Below are 27,598 nucleotides of genomic sequence, written 5' to 3'. Positions count from 1 at the left end.
CTTTCTGCCCACCTTTACTTTTATAGATGGCTGTGAGAGAAATCTTGAGTTACTGCAGTGCTCTTTGGAGATGGCATTCATTGCAGTCAAGATGCACTGATAGTGGGAAGAATGAATGTTAGCAATAGGCAAGGTGAGGTTCAAATAGTGGGAGGGCTGCTTTTGTTTTTTTTAAACTTTATGGGTGTTACTGGAGCATCAATCTTTCAGGCAGCTCTGTGCAACTGCATCATAATTTTAGTTTCAGCCTCACTGATTCTCTCCCCCACTCCTATAATTATCTCTCTGCACTTAGCACGCTATGTTCCAATGAAGTTCAACGCAAGCCTGAGAAACAGCAACTCATCCTCTACCTAAACATATCACAGTCCTCAGTATTCAATACAGAGCACCATTATTTCAAATGATTAGTGTTACCATTTACAGCTGGAATCATCTTTTTTATTGTACCATTGCTACATTATTTGCTCTGAATGAATTATTCCTGATACATACCTAACATTGGTCTTATCCTTTGTGCTTTCTTCGTTTTCCAATTGGCCTTATATCTTAAGAGTTATTCTAATCTCAACTTTTCCAATATTAAGCTGAAAGGTCAGTAAATAGAAATGTTATCTTTTTCTCTTGGCATTGATGCTACAGGTCCAGTGTCTTCAGCATTTCCTGAACCTGGTCCCACAACAGCAAGTTCAGGAACAGTTATTACCTTACGCACTCTTTGATAACAAATTAACTTTAATTCCTTCATTCTAGCGCATATTAAGTTCAGATATTACACAGTGAATATTAATTCACAAGTGTTTTTACCTAAAGGATTAATGGAAACATAGTTTAGCTTGTATGTCAAGTACACAGCCAGAACCAGTTTCTTGGTAGTTTAGTTTTATTCTATGAGGGATCCCACCAATTGAGTTTGTTGTAATCTTGTGATTTACTATAACCTTTGGAGATCACAACAGTTCTCCTTCAGCCACAGCTAAGCCCTATATTGTGTACATTTAGATGGATCTGCTAGAAAGATTAAAACACCAAAAAGAAACATTGATCTTAGTTTTGCATATACTCAAAAAATGAGCACTAGAACACAAATACAATCATCTATGGGAAAATATTAGGTTAATTACTTAGATAGGAAGAATATTAGTTACTATTCTCAGAATAAAGACATTTCTTTTTATCCTTATTCTAAATGATGCCCAGCGCTAGACTCTCAGCCTCAGGAAAATGTCTCAGTGTGTATCCTGTCAAATTCTTCCATAATCTTACAAAAAATATCACCCCTCTTTCCCCTGAACTCCAATGGGTATATGTCCATAGATGTCAACCCCCTCATCCCTGCAATTTAAACTGTACTACATCCAAGGTAACTACATCTATCTTCAGATACTAAGGGCAAAACTCATGAAAGCCTGTCCAAATGGAACAAGAATTTCTTACTCCAAAACATAAGAGATTCTGTCGATGAAGGGTATCAGCACGGAATGTTGATTCTTTATTCCTTTCCATAGATGCTGCCTGACTTGCTGAGTTCCTCCAGCATTTGTGTTTCTTACTCCTATATTCATTTGAATTCTCTTGAAATAAAGGCTGTCTATCAACCTACTTACATTTCTAATTGTTTTTAAATCCACATAGTAACTTTGTGTTTCATGAACCAATATATCCGTGATCATACCAACAAATTTAAAGGCCGCTTTTATATTTTTCTGCTACAAAGAACACCCCCATATTTTTTGACATTATATACTTCATCCACTACATTTTTAATCACTTAATCTATCCATGATGCATTGCATATCTCTTGCATCCACCTCAAAATATACTTCCCAAAATAATTTTGTGTTACCAGCAAACCTAGATATATTAGATTCTGTCCCACTGGTAGCAGCAAGCTAATTAAATATGAACCATATACTTTACACAATTATGAGCAACCAATCCACATTCAACCCAAATCCCACGAATCTTTATCCTAAACCTTTTCAAATGCTTAATGAAAATCCAGGTATTTTCAAATCCTTCAGCAACTACTTATCTATCCTACTGAATTGAGGCCTCCTACTTCCTGGGAACAGGAGACTGAACTGTAGGCTGCAAACAGCTTTAAGGAGTAGCAAACTATCTACATTGTAAATCCAGAATTCAACTAAAGATAAGGTCATTAACCTGAAATGTTGAATCTCCATAGATGCAGACTGAACTTGTAACAACTTTGAGCATGTTATTTTTAATTCACATTTTCAGGGCCTGCAATACTCAACAAACAAAAATTTAAGACAAGCTAAGGGCATTTAATTTGCTTACCACACAACGTCTCAAATGTGTGGAGGTGGATTAATGTTAATCCTCCAAAACACAGTCTGGGTTGATGCATCTCCCACAACACGACTAAAGAAATCCAATTACATCTACAGTTTAGGCTTTATTTTCAGTCATATGATAGATAATGGAACTACTAAGCTCTTAGGCATTGTCTTGATGGGAGAATGGTGATGACTCTCATTCTGACATTGGCTATAGTCCAGAAAGCAAACCAAAAAGGAGAAAAGGTTCAACTGATGTAGCACCCAAACACGAAAGAAAATTCACTCAGTCATTCACAGGTTATTTCACAATTCATATGATTAAATGCTAATAATTCTGAATTTAAATTTTGTTTGAAAACTGAACATGGTAATCAAGTGACTTTAACAGTCCTTGGTTTAACTGATCATTGCAAAGTTACTGAGCAATGCCATAAACATTAAAATCCTAGGCAGAACTGAGAGAAGACACAACCTATAGGTAGCTGCAAATATCATTACTGGATGGAAATTTCATCACTTCATGACTCTGTGATCTGAACTCAATCGCAAGCAGAATTCACACCACCCTGAGTGCTATGTCCCTGAGGAACAGGCAATAAGGGAATAAAGAGGGAAGGTCTTGTTGCTTTAGGGAAAAGAACACATATTATGAGGAAATCTTGTTTCTAAAATAAAAATAACTACATCCTTTAACTAAAAAAAATGACTAGCTTCTCAGTCCTTTTTATCCATTAAATGCTATGAATTGTTTTATTGATTCTTAATAAAATTGTTTCCTTTCCTCCCTTATGAGTGACTAAACACTCCTGTCTCAGTACACATCTAAGTATCAGAAATTCTCAATGACCTACTGCTTGTGATGGCAGTAGTGACAACTCCTGTTATTCTTTACTGCCCAGTACATACTGATTCGAAGAGGAAAATAAAAATTAAGTAAAAATGAAGATGCTGGAAATTGGAAATAACACATAAAATGTTAAAATAAACAAGGAGGCCAGGCAGCATCTTTGGAAAGAGAAGATAATATTTCAGGTTCAGCAAGCCTGGGAAGGAGGCTGCTTCTTTTCCCACAGATGTTGCTTGGTGTGCACAATTTTTCCAATACAGGTGTCCCCGTCTTTACAAAGGTAGAGTGTTCATATGAAACCTTGCTTAAATCGAAATGGCGTAAAGCAAAGAACTATTAATTTATATGGGAAAAATTTTCTTAAAAGCAAAAATCCTCTTTGTCAGGTTACTAATGTAGGTCTTTTGAAAAAGCGAAGTGGTGTAAAGCAAGCATTCGTAAAGCAGGGGACATCTGTATTTTCTATTTTCATTCAGAGTGGTTCTCTTTTTTATTTTAAATATTTTTATTAATTTTAAACAAACATAAATGAAACATGAATAGAGAGTTTGAGAGTACATAATTAATAGGTTAAATATACATTCAGATAGATGATAATCCATATATAACCTCCCAAACTCATAGTAATTGCGAAAAAAGGAGTAAATAAGAAAAAAAATCCCCAAAAAAGAAAAAAAAACCTAACCAACATGGGCCATTGCATTATGTCAAATATACACAGTAGCGTCAATAACTCCACACCTCCATCCAAATAATTAAGGATAATAGAAACAGGGTTTCTAAGTCAGTTTAACTCATATGAAAATGTTGGATAAATGGTCTCCAAGTTTCTTCAAATTTAACTGAAGAATCAAAGACAACACTTCTAATTTTTTCTAAGCTCAAACAAGAGACAGTTTGAGAAAACCACTGAAATATAGTTGGAGGATTAATTTCTTTCCAGTTCAATAGGATAGATCTTCTAGCCATTAATGCAACAAATGCAATCATCCGTCGAGCTGAGGGGCATAAACAACTATTATCCACCATTGGTAAAACCGAAAATTGCAGTAATATGATCCGGTTGTAATTTGATATTCCGAACTGTTGAAATAATACTGAAAATATCTTTCCAATAATTTTGCAAACAAGGGCAAGACCAAAACATGTGGGTCAATGAAGCAACTTCAGAATGACATCTGTCACAGGTTGGATTAATATAAGAATAAAATCGAGCAAGTTTATCCTTGGACGTGTGAGCCCTATGCACAACCTTAGATTATATTAGGGCATGTTTAGCACAAGTAGAAGAATTGACTAATTGTAAAATTTTCTCCCACTGCTCAGTGGGCATAAGACAATGAAGTTCTTTTTCCCATTCCTTCTTAATTTTTTCTGATACTTCTGGCTGTATTTTCATGATCATATTATAAATGGTGGCTACTAAACCCTTCTGGCAAGGATTCAGAGCTAAAATTTTTTCCATAATGTCCATTGGACATAATTTCGAAAAGACTGTAACATATCATTCAAGAAATTTCTAACTTGCAAATATCTAAAAAAATGAGTTTTAGGTAAATTATATTTATTAGATAGCTGTTCAAAGGACATAAAACTATTATATAAAAAGATCATGAAAACAGGCTATACCTTTTGTTTTCCATAATACAAAGGCTTGATCCATAAAAGAGGGCCAAAAAAAAGTTAGATATAATAAGGCTTGATAAGATAAACTTAAACTTCAACCTTCATTTTGCTGAGGCATAACGTATCTGCGAAAGATACATAGAGGCTGTCTACTTTTAATAGTGGTCTTGAGGGCTTATAACATTAACACAGTGAGTGAATTAACTATTTCCCTCATTATCCATGGTGTACTCGACAAATTCAGATTAAAAAATGATTAGGACATCATCTTCTACAAGTTTTCTTTCCAATGGCAGCAATGCATGTCAAATAATTTTCCAGTTTTATTTCTGGGATGAGTTGTTTACTTTATAATAACCCTTTAGAGAAACTCACCTGAAAAGGCAGGTCCAGAGTGGTGCTTCCTATCTGGTTGACATTGGGCAAGGAGCCTCCATAGTACTGACCTCGACCCTGTCCTAGCTGTAGGTACTGAGATTTCTGCAACTGTAACTGAGAATAAACAGACCCATTATAAGTAAGCTGACATCAACTGAGACAATGCCTGCCCAATCTTCCAGAGGTTTTTCAAGATAGTACAGTATATCAACATCACATTTCAATGACACCAAACAGTTTGTGTTCCCATTGAGCCAAACAAAACCTTAGGGAATGTGGCACAGCAAAATAAATACACAGAAAGACGCCTTGGCTAAAAATGTTAAACTACAGAATTAGTTTGCATAAATTATAGTTTTAACCCTGGAATACTGGAAGCATTCAAATGGAGAGAAGTATAAAATTACAAGGAGCTGCTGATAAGCAAAGTTCAACACATGCAAATGTGAGGACATCCATTATTATTTGTGCAAATATCCGCAGAAGTACAAAAATCCATGACCGTGAAGTTTCAGATAAGTCTAGGAGCCCATGAGTAGATTACTAAAGTGTAGTGGTAAGGCATAAAATTAATAAAAAGGATAATAATATTTTATACAATTTGTGAGTTTATAGCTGCACAAATCCACGGTTAGTCTGCTTCTGAAGTATCAAGGATACTTAAAGGATATAGAAGGTATGTATTGGTCTGTGGAAGCAGCTCATCACAGATTCACTAAAGCACATTAAATGATTTCACAAACAAGGTTTACATTCTCTGAAATACTTAAGATAAAGGAACAGAATTTCAGAATTTTCAAATTACATGAAATGTAAAAAAATTACAAGCAAGGAGAATAGGTAGAGATTATCAAAAAGACACAGGCTGCTAAACCAGCTGATCTAAGGTAGATTAATTACAAAGAATTGTGAAGTAATATACTGGCAGTCTCCAGGTAAGACAAGGTTCCTTTGTTATCAGAACTGTTCATAAGACACAAATGAACAAAAAAAGTGTGTGGGACAGGTTTACAGAAAAAAATCTGGGAGAGTGAGCGGATACAGGAAGAGCAGCCACCAGGCAGTTTCATTGACTCAGTGCATGTATGAGTGAGTCTGCTCAGTATTCCCAGCTCAATTCAACCACTAATTGTTGTGGCTCGAAGTAGTGATGGAGAGGTTTCGGTGGGCAGATAATGTGCACAGAAATACCCCATTCCCACCCGACAAAAGATGGCTGCTGCCCTACAGCAGCTAGCGCATCTATCCCTGTCCATCCTGCCAGTCTTCCAAATGCACGCTCACATGTATTTATAAGCTGGCAAGGACCTGTATTTTGTAAGGTGAAATGAAGAGAGACAACATGAATTAAATGGTAAAAATTTGAAGGTGATTGAGGAACAGAAAAGCTGACGAATCAAGTCAAGGAGAATATTACAAATGCCTTGGCTTTAATAGACCCCACAAAACCATTCTACGATACATTGTGATCTTACTTTATGTGTTTCTTAACTCAGTATATCTGGTTTTTCTTCAATTCCCTTCATATATTTTTCAACAAGAATTTAATAAAAAGTTGGAATGTACAAATAACCCAGCGCAACTGCACTTTACAGAGGGACAGTTGTAAACTTTATTCATGAAATTCAAACTCTGACTTTCAGACAATGCAGCTTAAGCTCTAGAATATTCCAGTGGTAATGGAAATTCTTTGCCAGTCCTCCTCAGGTTATGGCAAGGTTACATTCCTGGAAACTGTTTTTAAACCCAACGGTTCACATGTCAGACCAGAAGCCACCAAACAAGCTCCCACACTGAGCAACACGTGCTGCCCCACAGCAACCATTCTGCTGGTCTCTCACAAACTTGCTCATATAGGTTGTACATACAGTTGCAAGAAAAAGCTTGAGAACCCTTTGTAATTACCTGGTTTTCTGCATTAATTACTCTTAAAATGTGGTCTGATCTTCACCTAAGTCACAATAACAAACACAATCTGCCTGAACTAATAACACACAAACAATTGCACTTTTCGTCTTTATTGAACACATTCACAGTTCAGGCTGGAAAAAGTATGTGAACCTTTTAATAACTGGTAGAAGCTCCTTTAACAGCGATAGTCTCCACCAAACATTTCCTGTAGCTGCTGATCACACTTGCACAATGGCAAGGAGGAATATTAGACCATTTCTCCATACAAAACTGTTTCAGTTCATCGATAATTCTGGGATACCTTGCATGAACAACCTTCTTCAGCTTATGCCACAGCATCTTAATTGGGTTAAGGTCTAGACTCTGATTTGGCCATCTGAAAAACAAAATTACTGTTTTTGATTTACTCCTGTGATCCTTGAGATCATTGTCTTGTTGCATCATCCAACCTCTATTAAGCTTCAGGTGACAGACCGCCACCCTGACCTTTTCTGGTAAAATGTCTTGATACATTGTTTCCTCAATGATTGCAAGCAGTACAGGCCCTGAGGCAGCAAAGCAGCCTCAAACCACAGTTCTTTACAGTTGGGATGAGGCTTTGGCGATGGTGTGCAGTGCCCTTTTCTCCACAACACAGTGAATGCATTTCTGCCAAAAAGTTCAACTTCTGTCTCATCTGTCCTCAGAACATTGTCCCCAAAGTGTTGTGGAGCATCCAGGTGGTCTTTGCAAACCTGAGATATGCAACAATATATTCTTGGAGAGCAGTGGTTTCCTCTGTGGCATCCTTCCATGAACACCATTCTTGTTCATTGTTTTTCTTATAGTGGGCACATGAACAACAACTTTAGCGTGTCGTTCAGATTTCTGCAGGTCTTTTGCTGTTGCCTTGGGTACTTTTTCACCTCCTTCAGTAGCAATAGTACTGAATTTCCTCCATTTGTAGACAATTTCTCTTACTGTGGACTGATGAACACTCAGGTCTTTAGAAATGCTTTTGTGGCCTTTTCCAGCTTCATGCATCTCTACAATTCTTCTAAGGTCCAAGGTCCTCTGAAAGTTGTTTTCATCGATGCCTGGTGCACGCAAAGAGATCTTGCTTGAGAAGAGCAGGCTGACTCTGTGTGCCTTTTTTTTATAGAGCAGAGTACCTCTACAACCCACACCTCCAATCTCAGCACATTGATTGGAACACCTGACTCTAAATAGCTTTTGTGGAAGGCATTCCCCCAAGAGGCTCACTTACTTTTTTTGACGCTAGACAGTGATCATTTAAATAGTGTACTTTGTATTGACCAGAAGTACAATTGTTTGTGTGTTATTAGTTAGGCAGATTGTGTTTATCTATTACTGTGACTTAGATAAAGATCAAGCCACATTTTATAAGCATTTCATGCAGAAAACAGGTAATTGCAAAGGGTTCACAAACTTTTTCTTGCAACTGTAAGTCAGGCATTCATAAACTGGGGAGGAACTGCAATGTCAGTTGTCCTCAGTATCTTGAAAACTTCAGCCACGTTGCTTAATTTTCTAAATTCTACAGACTGCAACCCTTATTTGTGTAATTAAAAAATTACTTTTGGAATTGACATATCTCTGGAAAACCTACCGTACTTCCTCCAAGGCCAATGTATTCTCACTAGGGATGGTCTCCTAAACTGCCTGCAGTACTGTAACTGACCGTGCTATATCCCTTCCTATACAAAGACCCCAATATTCCATTATCTTATTTTGATCATTTCTGTCTCTGTGCTCCTAGCATTTTAATGATCTGTGTGCATAGATCATCAAATGTTACCATTTAGAAAGTTTCTATTATATTCTTTCTAAGTCTAAAGAAGGTAACTACACACTTTCCTACTTTGAAATTCATTTGACCATTTTTTTCCAACCTCCATAAATTTTTTAAATCTCTGTTTTGTTTCCATCAATACTGCCTGTAACATCACAGATCTTTGTAGTGTCAGTAAATTTGGAATATGTTGCTGTCCATCCAAAACTATAAGTTTTGTGTAAATATGGGTATCAGTTAAACTATCAACAGAGATCTTTGTCGATCTATGAAATTATGAAAATTCATATTGAAATTTTACTATGAAATGTTGCCAATTTGAGTACAATCATTGTTTCTGCCTTCTTTGCTCACCCAATTTTCATTAATTCAATACATTCAACCTTAAATATGGTACAATATCCGATGCCTTGGGAGGTCCATGTGTACATAATAATCACTTGCATACTTGCCTGCCCTATCTGACCCCAACTGCCCATTATTTCAACAACTCCTTGAGAAGATCAATCTGGATCATTAGACATGACCAACTCTGCAAATCCAGGTTTCTTTGCTCTGATCAGCTCAACACTATTAAGTGTTCAGTCACCCTTAATTAGATACTACCAATTTCCCTGTGGGAAACATTAGGATAACCAGACTATGACCAATTACAACCCCCTCCAAGATTTCCATCTTTCTCAAATAATATGTGCATTAAAAGTGTCTTATAAGATTATAGTTAGAGCATCGGTAATATTTTAATCTACTCATTAAAATTGGAGTACAGAAATGATCTTTTTCTGGAGATATGTTACTCTCTGCTGCCTTTATATCCTTCCTATTAATTTATTCATATTTATTCTGGTAAATCAATCCACAATTCATGACCTTGACAGGTGCATCACACCAAGGCTAATCCATTGGTAACACTAATGCGACATAATTACTCAGTAAGGTCACTATACCTTACTTTACTTTTGTGATGTTATGTTTCAATAAACTTCAGCTGGCTCTCCTTATCCGCGGGTTCTGCATGCACGGATTCAACCAACTACGGATTGGGAAAACCCGGAAGTTCTCTCTCTAGCACTCGCTGTTTTGAGCAGTGTTTGCCTCGCGTCTTGTGTACAGACTTTTTTCTTGTCATTATTCCCTAAACAATACAGTATAATAAATATTTACATAGCATTTACATTGTATTAGGTATTATAAGTAATCTAGAGATGATTTAAAGTATACGGGAGGATGTGCGTAGGTTATATGCAAATACTGTGCCATTTTACATAAGGGCCTTGAGCATCTGTGTTTTTTGGTATCCATGGATAAGGAAGGCCGACTGTACAACATTTTTTTTGTTTAGATACAGCATACATTTGATTCAGATCTTAAATGTTTAGCATCTTTTGCTATTCTTTGTATCTCCCTAAATGTCCAAGCTCTGCGCTAGATTCACATCTATCATTTTATTTTTGTCCAGAGGTTTACCAACTATATAATATTAAACCTTTCTTGAAAGCCTTTCACAGATCTACAATTATTTTACCCACTAACAAATATACCCAATTTGTAATGGACAATCTTTGTCACTTTGCTTGGAAGACAAAGTTACCTAAAACTTATCTGGAATCCATTTTGCATTTTTCATTTCTGAACAGTACATCAAACTGGATTTTGTTATGGTCACTGTTTCATCGATGTTCAAGTTTCATTAAGCTTGTTAGCAAAACCTTCCTCCAAAAAAATTATCACCTTTTAAGCATGAATTAGTTTGCTTATCCACAAATATCTCAAATACAGTATTTCCACTAATGCCATCATGCATTTACTCTATTTGTCATTAATGTTTCCATTCTGCTAATTTGCTATTGTTATACTCAATGCTCTCCAGCATCTTAAATCATTTTCTATTTCTTAACAGCTGAACTCACTTTATATTCTCTCTCATCATTGGCTTATGTTTAAATCATTACGACTAGTTCTAAAACTTCCCCTTCTCTTCTTGAATAGGGATTGTGTATTTTAGTATATTCACTTCCCAGCCCTATTTTGCAGCCCCATCTCAATGATCATGTACTACCTTTCTGACATTTCTACTTCTGCCTGCCATGTGCATGCAAGAGAAAGCTAAAGGCATTAAATGTCAAGGGAATGTGGTCAGACTTACTTTTGTTGGAATGTATCAGGGCCTGGTTGTTATTTGGAATGAACTTAGCTTGCCTCAAACCCAAATAATGTCTATATAAAGTTGGGAAAGCGTTACAAAAGGAATGGAATTCCTACTACATATAATTTCTGACAACATTAAGGAAAGTCAATAATCACAAAATCAGAGATCGTCTGACCCATCAAATCGGTAGCAGCTCTATCCAAGACCTATCCTGCATGCCCCACACCTGCACCTTCTCCCCACAGATCTGCAAACCATTTTAAAGCACGCATCCAATTCATTTTGACAGTTACTATTAAATTTACCTCCCTTACTCCAACTAGATCTTAAGCACTTGCTGCAAAAAAAAAAGTTGCTCTTCACATCACTTTTAGTTTTGACCATTTCCATCCATAACCACTGGTTCTTGACCTGACAATGATTTTATGGACATTTATCTGGTTTGCTCTTAACTGTCTCTGTTCCAAGGAAAGCAATTCCAATTACTTCAGTTTATCAACGTAACCATTCCAGTATGCATATAAAAATGGTTGGGACAAGGATCCTGCCTTGAGGAACCCCTGCACTTGCCTCCAACTAATACTAACTTCCTGTATACCAAATGTGACTTCAGCCAGTGAAGAAATTTTCCCTTATTCCTATCAACTTCATTTTACCAGGGCTTCTTGATATTATAATCCTGATGCCAAAGGCATCAACTCTCAGCTCATCTTTGTAATTTGTTCAAGTTTGGATCAAAGCGATAAGGTTTGGGTTAAGTAGACTTGGTTGGGATCTAAATCAAGTATAATTGCCACTTGAACACCATCCTTAACAACATCTGGCATTTTGCTGATGACTAAAAAATAGATGATATACCAGAAATTCAAGTTATTTTGAGGACTGCATATTTTACATTTTGTTCTACTGAAACTGGTCAGCAAAAAATGCTTCTAGTTCTGGAATACAGAAGTTTAATAATGAAGTCTGTGGCAGGAATACACTTAGTTGGTTTGTAACATTACTTGGTGAATCAAATTGGTTGTAGTTTGACTTCTCTAATGATGGGAGATCTCAGGAGGCCTAGGTAGTTCAACTAATCAGCAATTCTGACTGAAGACGGCTACACATTCCAAGCTTTGAACTTATTGAAAATGAGAATGATTAAGGAGTCTCCTCTTCATACCAAGACAGCAAGATGATGTTTAATTATTCACTATCACATGGCTTCCACTATAAGTGTTTAGGGATGACAAGTTTGCCATACGAGGAGAAATTGTGAATACTAGGCTTACGTTCCTTAGAGTTCAAAACAAAATGAGAGATCGCATTGAAATTTGCAAAATTTGTCGAGGACTTGAAAGGATGGGTGCAGGTTATTTTTATTCTGGCTAAAGATTCTGGAACCAGGTTTACAATCTAAGAATTTGGGGTAGGCTGTTTATGATTACGGTAAGGACTCTTTTCCCCTACTTAACAGGAGAGTGAATCTTGAGAAACTAATCTTTAGGAATTCTCTAACTTAAACAGCTCCAGATATTAATTTGAGGGATATGCAGATCGTGCAGGAAAATGGAACTGAGCAACAAGGTCAGCTGTGAGCTTGATCAATGGCAGAGAAGAGCTGAAAGCCCAGATAGCCATGTTCCACTCATATTTCTTCCCTTCTTATGTACATGTAAGGTCTAATTTTAAAATGCAGCTTGTACTGTACTTGATCTCCTCTTCTACTCTCCCCACTGAAGCCAGGTGCCCCCATGACGGCAATGGCAATGAGGGATGTCAGGTACTAAGATTATAGACTATGATGGAGTACAGTATGTTGTGGCTTATTGAGCTGCTGCAGATAAGCCACAATGTCTCATGGAAATTCATCTTTGAGCTGCTATATTTGTTCTGTGTCTATCCTTTTAGTAATACCTCACAGCACAATCAAAAGTGTCATCTTCGTAAAGGGAGAACTTTATTGATAGGCAACTCCCATCAATGATATCATGAAGATACATCTATGATAAGTAAATTAGTGAGGATGAGAATGTGCTCTCTATCTTGTGTTGCCACATGCACTACCTGCCACAAACTGATAGCTATGTCCTTCAGGACTTGGCTGCAAGTTCCTGTCTCCTATTTCTTACAGACTGAATATTCCCTCTCTTTTTTTCATTATCCCTTCAAGCCAATTTAAAATTCTCTGCCAACAGGCAAAATGCAATGTTGACAGAATTCTCTGGTCCCTCAACTATAGAATCCCACAAAACCACATTTACTCTCTTCCCTACTATTTCAAGTTGTCATAATCAGTATCCATCCAACTGATTTTATTTAGACACTCACAAAGAGCTAAGCTACCCCAGAAATTATCTAAAAGATATGACTAAAGATCATCTCCATGAAACGTTAACACTATTTTCTCTCTCCACTGTTACTGCACAGTATCTCATTACTTTCCAATTTGTTTCAGTGATGATGCCAGAAAATATTCCATCACCTTCTTCCTCAAAAGGGTGGGATCAACTGCAAATCTGAAAACTGAGAGAGATGACTAAAGAATGTAATATTATAGAAGTAATCAAATAGTTACATATACAGAAATGCAGGTCCACTTCAAAACTCAAGGGGCTGAGTGGCCTATTTCTGTTCCTCATTTTGTTGTCCAATTACCTTTAATGCTATCCTCCGCTTTGATACTACCAGGAAAAACGGTTTATCCTTTGATCAGATATCGATCAAATCCACTGCCTGAGGGATCCCATTTCTGCTTTTCATTAAGTCTGTGCAAGTGAAGCAGCTGCGCCTAGTGTTCACACTATTCAAAAGCATCAATTTTGTTGTTGACATTGTTTAGCTTGTCGCTGAAATACAAATTTGCATTCATATGGAAGCAATGTTCTGTTGATAAAAGGTACATTTCTTAAAACACAAAGCCACAAGTCCAACAATACCCAAAGCAAACAAAACCTGCTAGTTTGCTAGGTGGCAGGAAAATAAAACAAGCACTTTAACTGACAACAAACTGCACCAACTTTCAATTTCTGGGAATCTGTTTACATTTCTTGACACATTCCTGCATCTGAAACTAACGCAGCCTGCTTCACTCAACACATTGAAAACAATCCAAAACTTATGTACCAAGAAATTCAAATATAAGCCAAATGCACAATTAGCTTCCGAACATTAAATCTTTAAAAATTTCACTAAAAAGAATTAACAGCTGCTAGGATATGGTGAGAAAATTATTCCAAAAAGTGATGGGGGGCGACAAAGGTGCTCAACGAGTGGGGTAAATTGATTTGGTACTGATACCCCTGAACAAATATTGATTCTTATGTCTCAGGTTGGTGGGTTGTGGGGGTGAACTTCTTGCACTTATGTGGTATCTTTATTTAGATAAAATATTTCACAGTGCTTTACAAGATGGATCAGTGTGGAGTCATGCAATTTTTACTGTGGGCTAGTGTCGAGGCTCGAAGTGATGTGGGAGTTCGGGGCGTTCTCTGCGATCAGGGAGTCAGTGTAGGATTGTTGGGTTTAACGTGGAACACAGGGGTGTCAGGCGGTACGGTATGTCAGGGCATTCAGTGACTAATGATTTGGGGTCTTTACGTGGCTGGAGATTTCAGCGGTTCAGTGTAGGGTCATGGGGTAAAGAGCGGTGAGAGCTAGGTTCATTCTGAATCAACAGTGCCGTGTGGGGGCGGGGTGTTAACTGAGCCGAATGGGGTTAATGTGGCTTAGGGAAGAATCAGCGTGTGCCGTGGGATAGGTTCGGAATGAGATCTGGCAGTTCAGTGTGGGGTCGGCGGGTTCACAGAGGAATACAAATAAGCAAATAGGCCCAGTCTGGAGGCCGATAACGGCCGCTCTTGCAAATGTCCCCGCCGGCTCCGGAAGAGTCCTGCGACTACGCGCAAGAGCCCGTGGACACTCGGCTGCTGTGGAAGTTCAGGCAGAGCCGGCCCCTTTCCACGGCCTGAGGTCCGGGGGCTGCCGCATCCCACCCCCAGCTGCAGCCTCCCGTGGACAGCGAGCGGCCCCCAAGCCAGAGGCGCGGACTCACTCGGGCCGCCCGGGTGATGCTCAGGTCCTTCATCACTTCCTCGAAAGCCGCCGTCTCCTCCGCCTGTTTCTGGGTGTGGAGAGCGATCTTCTCGCTGAATTTCCGCGGGTTGTTCGACGCCGCCATTTTCCGCAACCGCCTCCTTCATCCTACGCCACCACGCACGCACGCAACCACCTTTGCGTCAGCACGCACGTGAAGAACCCAGAGGAGGCTTCGCTCGTCCCTTCCTCCTCCAAGTTTGTCCCTCGCCAGCCAAACCCACTCCCCGTCACCCAGGCAAGCGTGTTCCTCACGGGAGATGGCAGACGCTTCAAATCCGGAGGAACTCGTCGGGTCAGACAGTCTCTGAGGACGGAAGTGGACAGTTAGCATTTCGGGTTGCAACCCTCCAAAAAGGCTCGACCCGAACCGTCCATTTCCCTCCAGTGCTGTCCGCCGAATTCCTCTAGTACTTTTGTGTTACCCCTCATCCAACTCTTACACTGACAATCAACACACTCCCGTCCCCATCCATGCTCCAGCCCCTGCTCTCTTCACTCCCAAGCCTCACTCGTCTTCCTAATTCCCTTCTCTATGCACACTCTCCATTTCCTGCACCCTCAAATTTCCTCTCTTCCAACCCCGTCCTTTCAAGCTAATCTCCATTTTATTCCTTGCTGAACCTCATGGTCCCATCCATCTTCCCTGAGCCTAGACCCCACTAGCCCAGAGTTGACAAGGAATATGGAGTAGTGACAAGGATCCAGTCTGAGCGATTAGGGTTAGCTCTGGCAATTGGAATACTCAGGTAGCAGCAGCTCATACCTCAAGTGTAAGATTACATTTTACATAGATGGTTTAAATTAGTGGCAGAACAGTATTCAGTTTCCAGACACAAGTAATTACCAAATATATTAGTGTTCAACATACAATGCATTTCAACATAGATTCCACACTTTATTTCCAGATGTCATATTCACACAGTTTGATTGATTAATGGAAAATGGTCCCAGTTGCAGCAGAATTCCATGAATGGGTTCCAGATTTCTGAAGAATTCCCATTTGCTTTTCTTTGCATTAGGCGGTTTAAAGAGACTTGTATCAAAACTTGATCATTCAGTGATTTAAAAATCAATTTGACTGAGGGGGGTGGAGAGCCACACGAGTTGGCATGCAAGAGTCGTTGGGCAACGCAAGCTACAGTGAGACACAAGGCAACAAGGGCTGCAGTTTGATTTGCTTGGCTGCTCATTCACAGGCTGCATTTAAATCCTTCCAGATACAATGGCTTCTTGGAGCTAAAAGGGAACTTACTACAATGAATGGAGCACCGTGGAAGTGGTGAGCCTATGCATGGTACAAAGTAGTGAAGGCCAACTTAGTAGTCAGCTGTCTTTTCATCCCCAAAATTAATCAAAGGCTCTGGTTGCAAAGTGGTTAGGTGGCTGATCAGTGAAAACTCCTGGATAAAACTGGCTTTGAACTGATTGTTTACAATTTTGGACAAACAGGTGTGGTGATGTCAACAGATCCATCGGGCTCTCTTCCCAGTCCCCATTCCAGCTTCTTAATCTATCCAGGAGCATTACCATCACTATCTCTGTGCTGAAAGCTGTGGAAAGACAACAGGAGCACAGGCAATCCCTGCTAAAGATTCGGGGAAATGCAGGTCCCTCTCCCACTCGTCTGTTCCAATGTTATAAACCTGCACCACACTGGTCACGTTGTTTAAGTGCCAATTATAACCTCCCACCACATAGATCTTTCTATGTAATACACAGCAACCTGCTTCAGACTGGCCTGTCCTCATTGGACTGACACTGGTCCACTGGTCATTCTCAGGGATGTAATACTCAACAGCCAGGACATCAAAGCAGTGGTCAACATGGTCCATCCGGCCACCCAAAGCATAGATCCTCCCATTTGCCCCAACCATTGAGTGAAGCACCCGCGGCTCATTCATTGAAGTCTTTTGTTCCCAGAGATCTGTTTCAGGACTATAACAGTGAACAGATTTCTTGTCTTCAATGGTGATACCATACCCTCCAGAGATGTAGAGCTTGCCCCCACTGGATGTGCCTGCATGTCCCCATGTCCTCCGTTTCAAGCAACATACATTGGTCCATTCGTTGCGTCGTGGGGAATAACACTCTACCGTGGAGAGGCTCCCGGAAAGGTTACGCCCCCCAGTGGCGAACAGCATCCCTTGCAGCACATCCAGCTGGAACTGAATGCGAGCCTCCTGCATGGCACAAATGCGCAGCCAATGACTGAGATGTGGGTCATAGCGGAAACAGCAGCTGATTGCCCCTTCGCCGCTGCGGTACTGCAAGTGCTGACCTCCCACCACGTACACAAAATTGTCCAAGACAGCTACACAGGCGTGGCTGCAGCCTATCTCCATCTCGGGCCACTCTGTGAATTGACGGGCATTCCCATCTGCAAGAACAAAGACTTTGCGGCTGACTGTCCTGTTGTTGTCAGTGTAGGGAGTGCCGCCGAAGGCAACAAGGGAGAGGGTATCTGAGCGGATCATAGTTCGACTGCACTGCATCTCATGCTGTCGGAATGGCAGAATTTGGTAGTTAAAGGCTTCCAACAAGTACTGACGACACATGGGATCGTCCAGCATTAAGTTTTGTGTCTGGACGCTATCCACCAGCTCAGTGGACTTCATCAAAGGGAAGCGGATGTGGCAGAGGACCAGGCTGGCATTAGCTTGTCGCGTCTCATCGTACTGCAACCACCTGATGGCAGCGCGGAATAGGTCTACTTCACTGCAGTTCTTCAGCTTGTTGCTTTTCAGGAAGAAGACAAGGCGGTCGAGGGGAAGGTGCAGGAAATCCTCCTCCTCTGCAATTTGTAAGAAATGAGCAAAGGTAAAGGCATCCACGGACTCTTTCAGGGAGGTGAGGCTGAAAGTGGTGGCCATCTGGCCAATGTTGAGGCAAGTCTCCACGCTCATGGCTGACTTTAGGAACTGCTCACACAATTCAACCACAGGCGTGATCTGCAGGAAGACAGCTGCTCCAAGCACATCTTGTACGCAGTCAAGGTCCAATGTCACCTCAGCACTGTATGCAAAATCAATGATGTGTCTCAGACCCCTGGCAGACACCCCTTTCAACTCAATGACATCCTGGCCCATTTCCCGCATTCCCCCTGTGAACATCGCCCTGGGAAGAAACAGATCCAAAAATGAACCAAACACATAGCAGATGGATGATCATGACATTAACACTTTACTCAATGTAGAGTTTGCTGTGAATAAATCAACTGCCTCATTTTTATATAACAATTCAATTCAGAACATCACAAATCTCTCCCAAATCTTTCCTGCTCCAAGAACAATGAGTTTCTCAAATCCCTCCATTTGACTGTGGAAACTCATCCCTAGAACCATCCTAGTAAACCTCTTAAACCTGAAAGTTGATTTTCTCCAGCAATTTGTAAGGTTTTGGTTTGACTTCACTCTTTTTCTACTTAAACCTATTTATGAAGCCTAGCATCCTTTCTTAATTTCCTTATCAGCTAGCACTTTCATGTTCGACAATGACCAAAACTGTCTCTTTCCTCTGCTTTATGTCGTCTCTGCCTATCCAAATTAATTTCCTGAAGTGCTTAGTTTTTGATATTAAAATGTACCTTCAGTCCATTTTATTAGGCCTTTATTTTTAGTTCATTCATAGGATGTGGATGTCATGGGCAATTCTAACACCCGCATTAGTCAGTCTGGTGTCCCAATCAAGCATCCTGGGTATGGAAGAAAATTTTTTCTTCCTTGATGGTGGGCTTTTACAATAATCTTGTAGTTTTCTCATTATTGAGATAAGCTTTCCTTTTACTTAATTATACTTAAAGCTCTCAACTCAATGATGGGACTTAAACTTGTATCAGATGGTTCAAGAACTCTGGCTGTTAAAGCATTAGCAACCACTGTTGTGTTGAAACATGCCTGTATCCCATTTTAGCACTTTGCCATCAGTTAACAAACTAAACTCCCTATCTTCAAGCCAAAGCAATTTAAACATAAAAATTTAAGACCAATCACAGGTGATTAAAATTTCCTACCATTCCTTTCCAATAGCCTCTACCACTGCCCCCCGACATACGTGTTTCTATTTTTGAAGTAAGTTGCCTCTGTTGTACTTACTCAAATGCCTCTGAAAAATCAATATATAATAGACATAACCTTCATCATTCTCTTCTATTGGTTTAAAGAACACAATTTGTGCTCTACGTATTTATGCCCAATTCTCAAAAAAAAATTAATTTTTGAGGAATTTTGTTTTAATTATTTTATGTTGGATCTACGTTGCTTTTCATTTTAATGCCATCCATCATTAGTTTATTTTTATTCCTCCTACACTTTCCCACCCGCGCCAGACAGCACAAAGGCTTAATGCCAATTGCTGGGAAGGAAAAGGAGCTGAATCAGGCAGATTCCTTCCATGGGCTCAGCTTAAGCTGGGATGCAAGCACTAAATTTCCTCTGGAAACATTGCTTACAGTAATCAATACCTATACTTCTTGCCTCAACTCATATTCTTTTGTTGAAACATATCTGGAGAACTCTCTTCCAAAGCATACCCTCAATGACCACCTTATTAGGTACCTCTTGTAGCTAATGTGACCAACTACGTGTGTCTTAGTGGCTTTCTGCTGCTGTGACCCATTACAAGGTTTGACGTATTGTGCGTTCAGAGATGCTCTTCTGCACACCATTGTTGCAACACATAGTTATTTGAATTACTGTCGCCTTCCTGTCAGTTTGAATCAGTCTGGCCTTTGTCTCATGGCCTCTGGTTAACAAGGTCGTTGTAGTCCAAAAAACTGCCACTTGCTAAATTTTCTTTCAGGCACCAACAATCATTCCATGGTCAAAGTCACTTAGATCACATTTCTGTAGCAACACACACAACATGCTAGTGGAGCTCAGCAGGTTGGGCAGCATCTATGGAATTGATTCGGGCCGAGACCCTCTCAACATTTTGAGTGTGTTGCTCCAGATTTCCAAAACCTGTGTTTATAGATCATATTTCTACCCCAATCTGATGTTTGGTCTGAACAACAACTGAACCTCTTAACCATGTCTACATATTTTTAGTCACTGATTTGCTACCACATGATTGGCTGATTAGATATTTGCATTAATGAGCAGGTGTACATACACCTAATGAAGTGGCTACTGTGTAAATATCATTATGCAACTATCCAAAGTAGAGTAACCTGCTTGCTCTCAGAAAACCTCTTCGCTTACCAAGTAAATTTAGCAACCATTAAGGGGATTGCAACTTAATAGAGCAGCCCAATGTATCTTCCTGTTTAACTCATGTCATTGGATATGTAAGAATGAGATTTGAGGTCAGTAAGTGATATTACACCCAGACTGACAAGGAGGTAGATGAGCAAACACGAGGAAATCTGCAGATGTTGGAAATGCAAACAACACACACAAAATGCTGTTGGAACACAGCAGGAAGTAGATGAGACCTGCTATCAACTGTGAGCAAGATCAGAATTGGGGTCTGAATGCTTGGTATTGTGATCATTTTGATGCTCACTGGGATTTCACATTGAAGTCTTGTCAGAAAGAACATATTTGCAAAGCACTGGTACTTTGTAATTTAATTTCATCCAATGAATCATACAGGAGTCAGTACTGTAGCTCAGAAGATTCGCTTGTCGACTTAGTTCCCATTCATGCCAGTTTATATTGAATGATTCACTGTTTACCTCGTTGCCAAAATTTGTATTATCAACAAATGTTTAAGTACTGTTCCCTACATCCAAGTCCATGATGTTAAAATATAACAAGAAAAGCAACAGGACAATTTGGCAGTTACATTTGACAAGAAGATCCTTTTAAAATCAAGTTCAGTGGGGCATAGATGTTTCTCTTTCAACTGATTACAAGCCCACACCATTAAGTTCAGGGACAGTTACTACCCTTCAACCATCACAGCATGGATAACTTCACTCACCTCAACTCTGAACTGATTCCACAACCCACAGACTCACTCTCAAGGACTTTACAACTCATGTGCTCAGTATTATTTTTCTACATTTTTAAAATTTGCAATTTAACTTATTTTGCACTTTGTTGTTTGTTGGTCTTTGTGTGCAGTTTTGTTTTGTTGATTCCATTGTATTTTTCTGTTCTATTGTGAATGCCTGTGAGAAAATGAATCTCGGGGTAGTATATGGTGACATAGACTAATTTAGATAATAAATGTACATTGAACTTTTATTTGGCAGCCTTCACTATGACGTGGGAGCCGATCCACTAACTCTGCTTATCTCACACCTCTTGCACCAGTTACTCACAGGATGTGGATATGCCTGGCATTACCAACATTTATTGTCCATCCTGAACTGCCCTGAATCCCAGCAGTATAAAGAAACCATTAAGTAGGTGGGATACAAAGCATCACAGTCACCTACATTTAAGAATGCATTCAAAAAAATGAGAGTGCAAACCAAGGTATCTCTGTTATTTGAAAATAATTCTGCAACATTAAAGGTGTCACATAAACATAATTTGCTGGGCTCCTTTAGTTAACTAGCAGAAGAAAAATCCAAAATGATTATACTATTGATTGCTCTCCACCACCAATTTGCAATATGTTGCCCATCCACATCAACACAAACCCTTCCTGGAGCTTCTATCCAAAATGCCTGAATGAATTGAATAACAAGAGTCACAACTGTCTTTGCAGTCGAAGATCTAGATCAGAGGTTCCGAACCTGGTGTCCACACACCCCTCGGATAAAAGCTGGGAATCCCTGACCTAGATCAAAGAGCCAGGACCATAAAGTTAAATGCAAAGAACTTAGAACAACAAAGAAATCAAGGCTGTGGGTTTTGCTATGAAGTAAGAAGTTGAAACAAAAACTCCAGTTAACATTCGAGATTCGAGTATGGCATGGGTCAAGGAGGAGATTGGGAACTGGAGTGATACTGAAGGTAAATGTAGATGGAGCTATATAATCACAAAAAGGGGAAATAATACCTGATGCAGGATGAGATGGCCAGTATCTATATTCTAACATATGGACAAGTATTCACAGGGAGGAAATAAGTTCAAGATGCAAGGCAACAGCTTACATGATTGACACCCTTTGTAAATCTTATCAGCATACACTTTGTAGCTGCAATATGCAACATCTTCACAATGCAGCAACAACTTTTCACAGCCTGAGGAAACCATGGTTTCAAAGATCACTCCAGAGATTTCTTAGCGTTCCAGCTTAATTCCAGTCCTCCAACCAATATATTTTTAAAAATCATTTGGCTACTGTGATTGGTGGAAGCTTGCAGTACACTAACTGTTAAAACACTTCTTACATTAATTATTCTTCAGACACTTCAATGTATGTAAATGCTACGCTGGCCAGAGAAAACTGCAATATAAATGCAAATTCTTCTTTCAACTTGAAGAGTACCTCACCATCTCTGTGACCTCTTTTTCACAGTAGGAATAACACTGGGTGGACCAGATCCTCATTCTCAATTACTCAGATCATGGAACCACAGGAGGCATTCAGCAGGAGAACTACAGTTAGGAGGAATGAGGGGATCTCATCAAAACATACACAACTGTATCTTGCTGCAGTGTCTCATGGTCTCCATGTGGCCACATTTATCAGGTCCAAGAGCAGAGGAATTGTTTCATTGACATGAAGCATCCAGACTCTATCATAGCAGGCTGCATACTTACAGGGTCTCTGACAACATCCTGATATCTCTGATGGTCAGCAAAGCTGTGACCATCAATACTTTTTAAATATCTGTTTTATAAGTAGAAATAATTTAAAATATTACACTGAAATAATTCAAAATGGAACTCCTACATTGCTTCTACCTCACATCTTCATCGATGTAGATGGAGCTATATAATTACTACAATAAATGCTGGGAAATCTCAGCAAAACTGGTTTGACTACTGAACTCCTTATTGGAACACCAAATCTATCAGTAAGTTTGGGATCTCCACATTTGAAATTCCAGACCAGCTTCCAATTAAATGGGTAAATGCATGTGGTTTCAGAGTTGATGCTGAGAGACTGGAGGATCTAGAATCAGGGGCCATAATCTTGGACTTACAAGCCTGACCTGCAGAAAAAAATCTTTAAGCAAAAGGGTCCACTGCTGTGTAAAACAGTGGGAAACCACTGACCAATCTCACATAACAAACAACAGTCTCTCCTGAAGGCAGGGGTTCCCAACATTAATTTATGCCATGGGCCCCCTAACGTTAATCGAGGGATCCGTGGACACTAGGTTGGCAACCTCTGCCTTAAGAGATACACCTAGAGCCCACCCCAACTCAGAATGAGGGATGTGGCACCTCCAACTATTACACCTTAAGAATAAAGGACAAGTTGACTCTCAATCACCAACTCCTAGCACCAATACCAATCTCCCTCACCATAAAATAAAATGAAGAGGGGAATGGGACTTCATCCCTCACCCCTACAAACAGAATGTGGTATGAAATGAGACTCATTAGAATGAAGGAAAGGGTGACATCCTTCCCCGACTCACTCCAGAATGACGGATGAGGCAACCCACAATCTACCACCAATCTCTTCATCACCTTACACTCCCCAAGAGAGAGAGAGATGGAATCCCAGCCATCCTGCTTTCTGCATCGATGAAGGCTGAGATCACATTTGTTCACCCCAGAATGAGTCCTACCCAAGCCCTCTTCACCTCACTCCATGAATCCCACTCCTCCCTTCCTCTTCCCATGGAATGAGGGACAGTGCCCTACCCTTCTTCCTCTCTCATAGAATGAGGGACAGGATGTCAGCCCTTCTCCCTGTCCTCCCAATCACAGAATGAGGAATGGAACCCCACTTTCACCCATCTGCAACAAGGAATAGGTTCCCTCCAGGGGGCTGAGACCCTGCCAGCTCTACAGAGCCTGCTCAGCACCGATTCCCTGGCTAACACACAGCAAGCTGAAGTGATGCAGGGAACTCACCGGAAATAGTCACTGCAGGCGGCCAACACTGCGCGGTGTACCCGAAATATCACCGCATTCACCATTAGCACCACGTCCAGGAGCTGCTCATGGGCTCGGAGTGCCGACAGGCCCTGCAGGAGGCTGGCACTGTGCCCTGGGGCTGAGAAGGTGTGACGCAGGGCACATCTCTTCGCAACTATGCTGTGGGGACAAACAGAGCAAGGAGGCAGAGCATCAGTGAGCAAGGCCAATCCTCACCTTCCTACTCCAACTAGGGCCTGGAATCTTCTTAAATCCACTGCACCTCACCCTGAGGTGATTCTAGGGGAAGTGGGGGGTAGGACTGAGAAATGGAGAAGTCGGGCATGAGGAAGAAGAGTGAAGAGGTAGAGATGAATGGAATGAACAAAATAATAAGAACTAGGAGTAGCCCATTTCGCTTTTCAACTAGAGAAAGGCTCCTCTTCAGCATCAACATCATTTTCCTGACCTACTCCTTCCATTTCCAGAAATCTGTCAATTCTCAGTTTCCAATCCAACCAATAACCTGTTACTGCAGGATAGAGAATTCCAAAGATTTAACACCGTCTCAATAAAGAAATTTCTCTTCATTTCAATCCTGATTATTCGAGACTGTGACCCGTGGTGCTATACTCCTTATTCAAAGGATAGCATCTCCTCATCTATCATGTTGAGTCTTCTAAGACTTTTGTATCTTTCAAATTCTAAAGAATGGAGGCATAATTTGCACACTCGCTCCACACAATCGATTTGCATCTTGAGAAACAGTAGGGTGAATCTTTCCAGCACATCCTCTCTCATGAGCATCTCATTTTCCAGATAAGGTGGCCAAAAGACCCAATATTCCAGATGTGGTCTCACAGGGACCCTTTAAATAAGACAACTTTCATACTTGCAATGAAGGCAAACATACACCATGTTTGCATATTAACTTCAGTTATTTACGTGGGGTATGGTGGGGAGCAAGGAGTTGCAAGCAGAGGTGCCCTCTGCATTGGGTTGAAGGGGAAGGAGAGCACTAACCTCGAGGCAGTCATAGACAAGTTTGTGTCTTTAGAGTGGTGCGGGTGAGGTGGGGGTCATGCTGGAGGCAGGCAGGTGGTGGTGAAATAAGGTACGGGCTGACAGCAGGGTTGCAAGAGGTGGTGGTGGGGAGGTGGAGTGGGATGATGGGTAGTGGAACAAACTGACAGGGAAGTGCAGTGGGTTGACAGAAGAATGAAGTAGGGTGATGGGGACAGGGATGGCAAAGCATGGGGTGATGCAGTGGTGGAGCCATAAAACAATGAGTGGGGAAAAGAGGAGGGGTAAGGTGATGGGGAGAGGGAGAGGTGAGGTGAGGGGGAGGGGTAAGGTAATGGGGAGGGGAGAGGTAAGGAGGAGGAGGTGATGGGAGTGGGAGGGGTTAGGTGATGGGGAGGGGGACGGGTGAGATGTTGGGGAGAGGGAGGGGTGAGGTGATGGGGAGGTGGTGATGGGAAGTGGGAGGGGTTAGGTGATGGGGAGGGGTGAGATGATGGGAAGAGGGAGAGGTGGGGAGAAGGACAAGTGAGGTGATGGGGAGGGGTGTGATGAGGAGGAGGTGGTGATGGAAGTGGGAGGGGTTAGGTATTGGGGAGAAGGACAGGTGAGGTGATGGGGAGGGGTGTGATGAGGAGGAGGTGGTGATGGAAGTGGGAGGGGTTAGGTGATGGGGAGGGGGACGGGTGAGATGATGGGGAGAGGGAGAGGTGGGGAGAAGGACAGGTGAGGTGATGGGGAGGGGTGTGATGAGGAGGAGGTGGTGATGGAAGTGGGAGGGGTTAGGTGACGGGGAGGGGGACGGGTGAGATGATGGGGAGAGGGAGAGGTGGGGAGAAGGACAAGTGAGGTGATGGGGAGGGGTGTGATGAGGAGGAGGTGGTGATGGAAGTGGGAGGGGTTAGGTATTGGGGAGAAGGACAGGTGAGGTGATGGGGAGGGGTGTGATGAGGAGGAGGTGGTGATGGAAGTGGGAGGGGTTAGGTGATGGGGAGGGGGACGGGTGAGATGATGGGGAGAGGGAGAGGTGGGGAGAAGGACAGGTGAGGTGATGGGGAGGGGTGTGATGAGGAGGAGGTGGTGATGGAAGTGGGAGGGGTTAGGTGACGGGGAGGGGGACGGGTGAGATGATGGGGAGAGGGAGAGGTGGGGAGAAGGACAAGTGAGGTGATGGGGAGGGGTGTGATGAGGAGGAGGTGGTGATGGAAGTGGGAGGGGTTAGGTATTGGGGAGAAGGACAGGTGAGGTGATGGGGAGGGGTGTGATGAGGAGGAGGTGGTGATGGAAGTGGGAGGGGTTAGGTTATGGGGAGCAGGAGGGGGAGGCGACAGGGAGAGGTGTACGGGTTAGGTGATGGGATTGGGATGACTGGTTAGGTGAGGTGAGCGGGCCACCGGCGCTGTTGTGTGAGGCGGCGCAGGTGAGGAGGGAATCGGCGCCGTTTCTCCCTTTGCTCGGGCCGCCGTCTAGATATCAGCCTCCCGACGCTCCGCAACCTGTCCGCAAACCGTTGATTGCTCCTAGGGCCTGTGACGGGCTGAAGCCTCAGGCTTGCCTTTACCTGTTTCGCCGCACGGCTGGGGACTCGCCGCTGCCGGACTCAGCCATCTTACCCGGCGGGGTGGGGGTGGGAGAGGGGCGGCGGCGGCGGCGCAGGGCGTGGCCTCGTTCGGGCCCTATTACGTAGGGCGTGGCCAAACCGGGATGGGGGCGGGACAAAGGGGATGGGGCGGGGCCGAGCGGAGGGAAAGGGGCGGGACTATGTCCAGTGGAAGGAGCATTCTGCATCAGTGGGTCACCGAAAGGCTGATGAGTAGACTGGTACAAATGGTGTGGCATTACCCTGAATAGTATTTCTTACAGCTGAAGTTAGAGGAATTCTTGGGCAGTTCCTTAGGATCTAGGGTGATTTTTTTTCAGTCCTGATTTTTGTCCTAAGGGATTAACTCTCCCTGTTCCTTGGACGCTGACTGACCTACTGAGTGTTTCCAACACAATGCTTTTATTTCAATATCCAGCTGTTCACTTTTGATTTTCGTTATTTGGTTATACCCTGATTTTGAGGGAGTTGTGGTAATTGATAAAACCTATGTGGGAACTGCAGACATTTCCTCAAACAGGTCTATAGGGTAGGTGGTTTTGAGGTGGCGTGCTCCTTTCACTGCTTTACAGAAGGCCTTTGCCTGCTTTTTGACGCGTGGTCTTGCAGTTGCCATGCTGAGTGCTTCTCCTCCACTTTAAGTAGTTTAATGGCCAAAGGTTCCCAGGAGCCAGTAGGGATGTTGCATTTCTTCAAGGAAACCTTGAACATCTTGAATCTCTTCCATAGTTGAAGGCAACACACATGTTAATGAATTAAACTACAAACAGCTTATTGAACCCATTGGCTCTGTGCTGTTGATTCTGCCTCCCTCCCATTCTTCCCCATTTCATCTCAACAGCGAACCATCTAAGGCTCCCTCCCTCTTTCTATACACAACTTCTTCTTTGAGGCATTTCTGCTATTTGTTGCAACCATGTCATGTGACAGTGAATTCCACATTCTCCCAGCCCTGTAC

General features: G+C 41.6%; 2 protein-coding genes across 4 annotated transcripts in view; both read right to left on the bottom strand.

Moving 5' to 3' along the window:
* The window catches only part of LOC132406096 (CREB-regulated transcription coactivator 1-like), a 61,647-nt gene extending 46,392 nt beyond the window's left edge, over positions 1 to 15,255 (bottom strand). Inside the window, exons 1-2 of one of the 2 annotated variants that reach the window (XM_059991311.1) lie at positions 15,046 to 15,255; positions 5,155 to 5,271 (exon numbers count right to left, since the gene is read on the bottom strand). In XM_059991311.1, coding sequence (XP_059847294.1) covers positions 5,155 to 5,271; positions 15,046 to 15,171 — 243 coding nt within the window. In that variant the 5' untranslated portion in view covers positions 15,172 to 15,255. The remainder of the gene's footprint in view (positions 1 to 5,154; positions 5,272 to 15,045) is intronic. The other variant, XM_059991312.1, reaches the window with a different exon arrangement.
* A 710-nt stretch (positions 15,256 to 15,965) lies between these two features.
* On the bottom strand, positions 15,966 to 26,691 carry klhl26 (kelch-like family member 26). 2 transcript variants are annotated; one of them, XM_059991313.1, is made up of 3 exons: positions 26,602 to 26,680; positions 24,018 to 24,200; positions 15,966 to 18,203 (listed from the first exon to the last, which is right to left on the bottom strand). In XM_059991313.1, the coding sequence occupies exons 1-3, from the start codon at positions 26,646 to 26,648 to the stop codon at positions 16,622 to 16,624; spliced, it is 1,812 nt and encodes a 603-aa protein (XP_059847296.1). In that variant the 5' UTR covers positions 26,649 to 26,680; the 3' UTR covers positions 15,966 to 16,621. The 2 variants fall into 2 exon arrangements, with proteins under 2 accessions (XP_059847296.1, XP_059847297.1); XM_059991314.1 differs by lacking the exon at positions 24,018 to 24,200 and having other exon boundaries at positions 26,602 to 26,691.
* Positions 26,692 to 27,598: the final 907 nt, after the last annotated feature.

This window comes from Hypanus sabinus, chromosome 16 (assembly GCF_030144855.1).
Source record: "Hypanus sabinus isolate sHypSab1 chromosome 16, sHypSab1.hap1, whole genome shotgun sequence".
NCBI lineage: Eukaryota > Metazoa > Chordata > Chondrichthyes > Myliobatiformes > Dasyatidae > Hypanus > Hypanus sabinus.
This window is presented reverse-complemented; position numbering and strand designations above follow the sequence as displayed.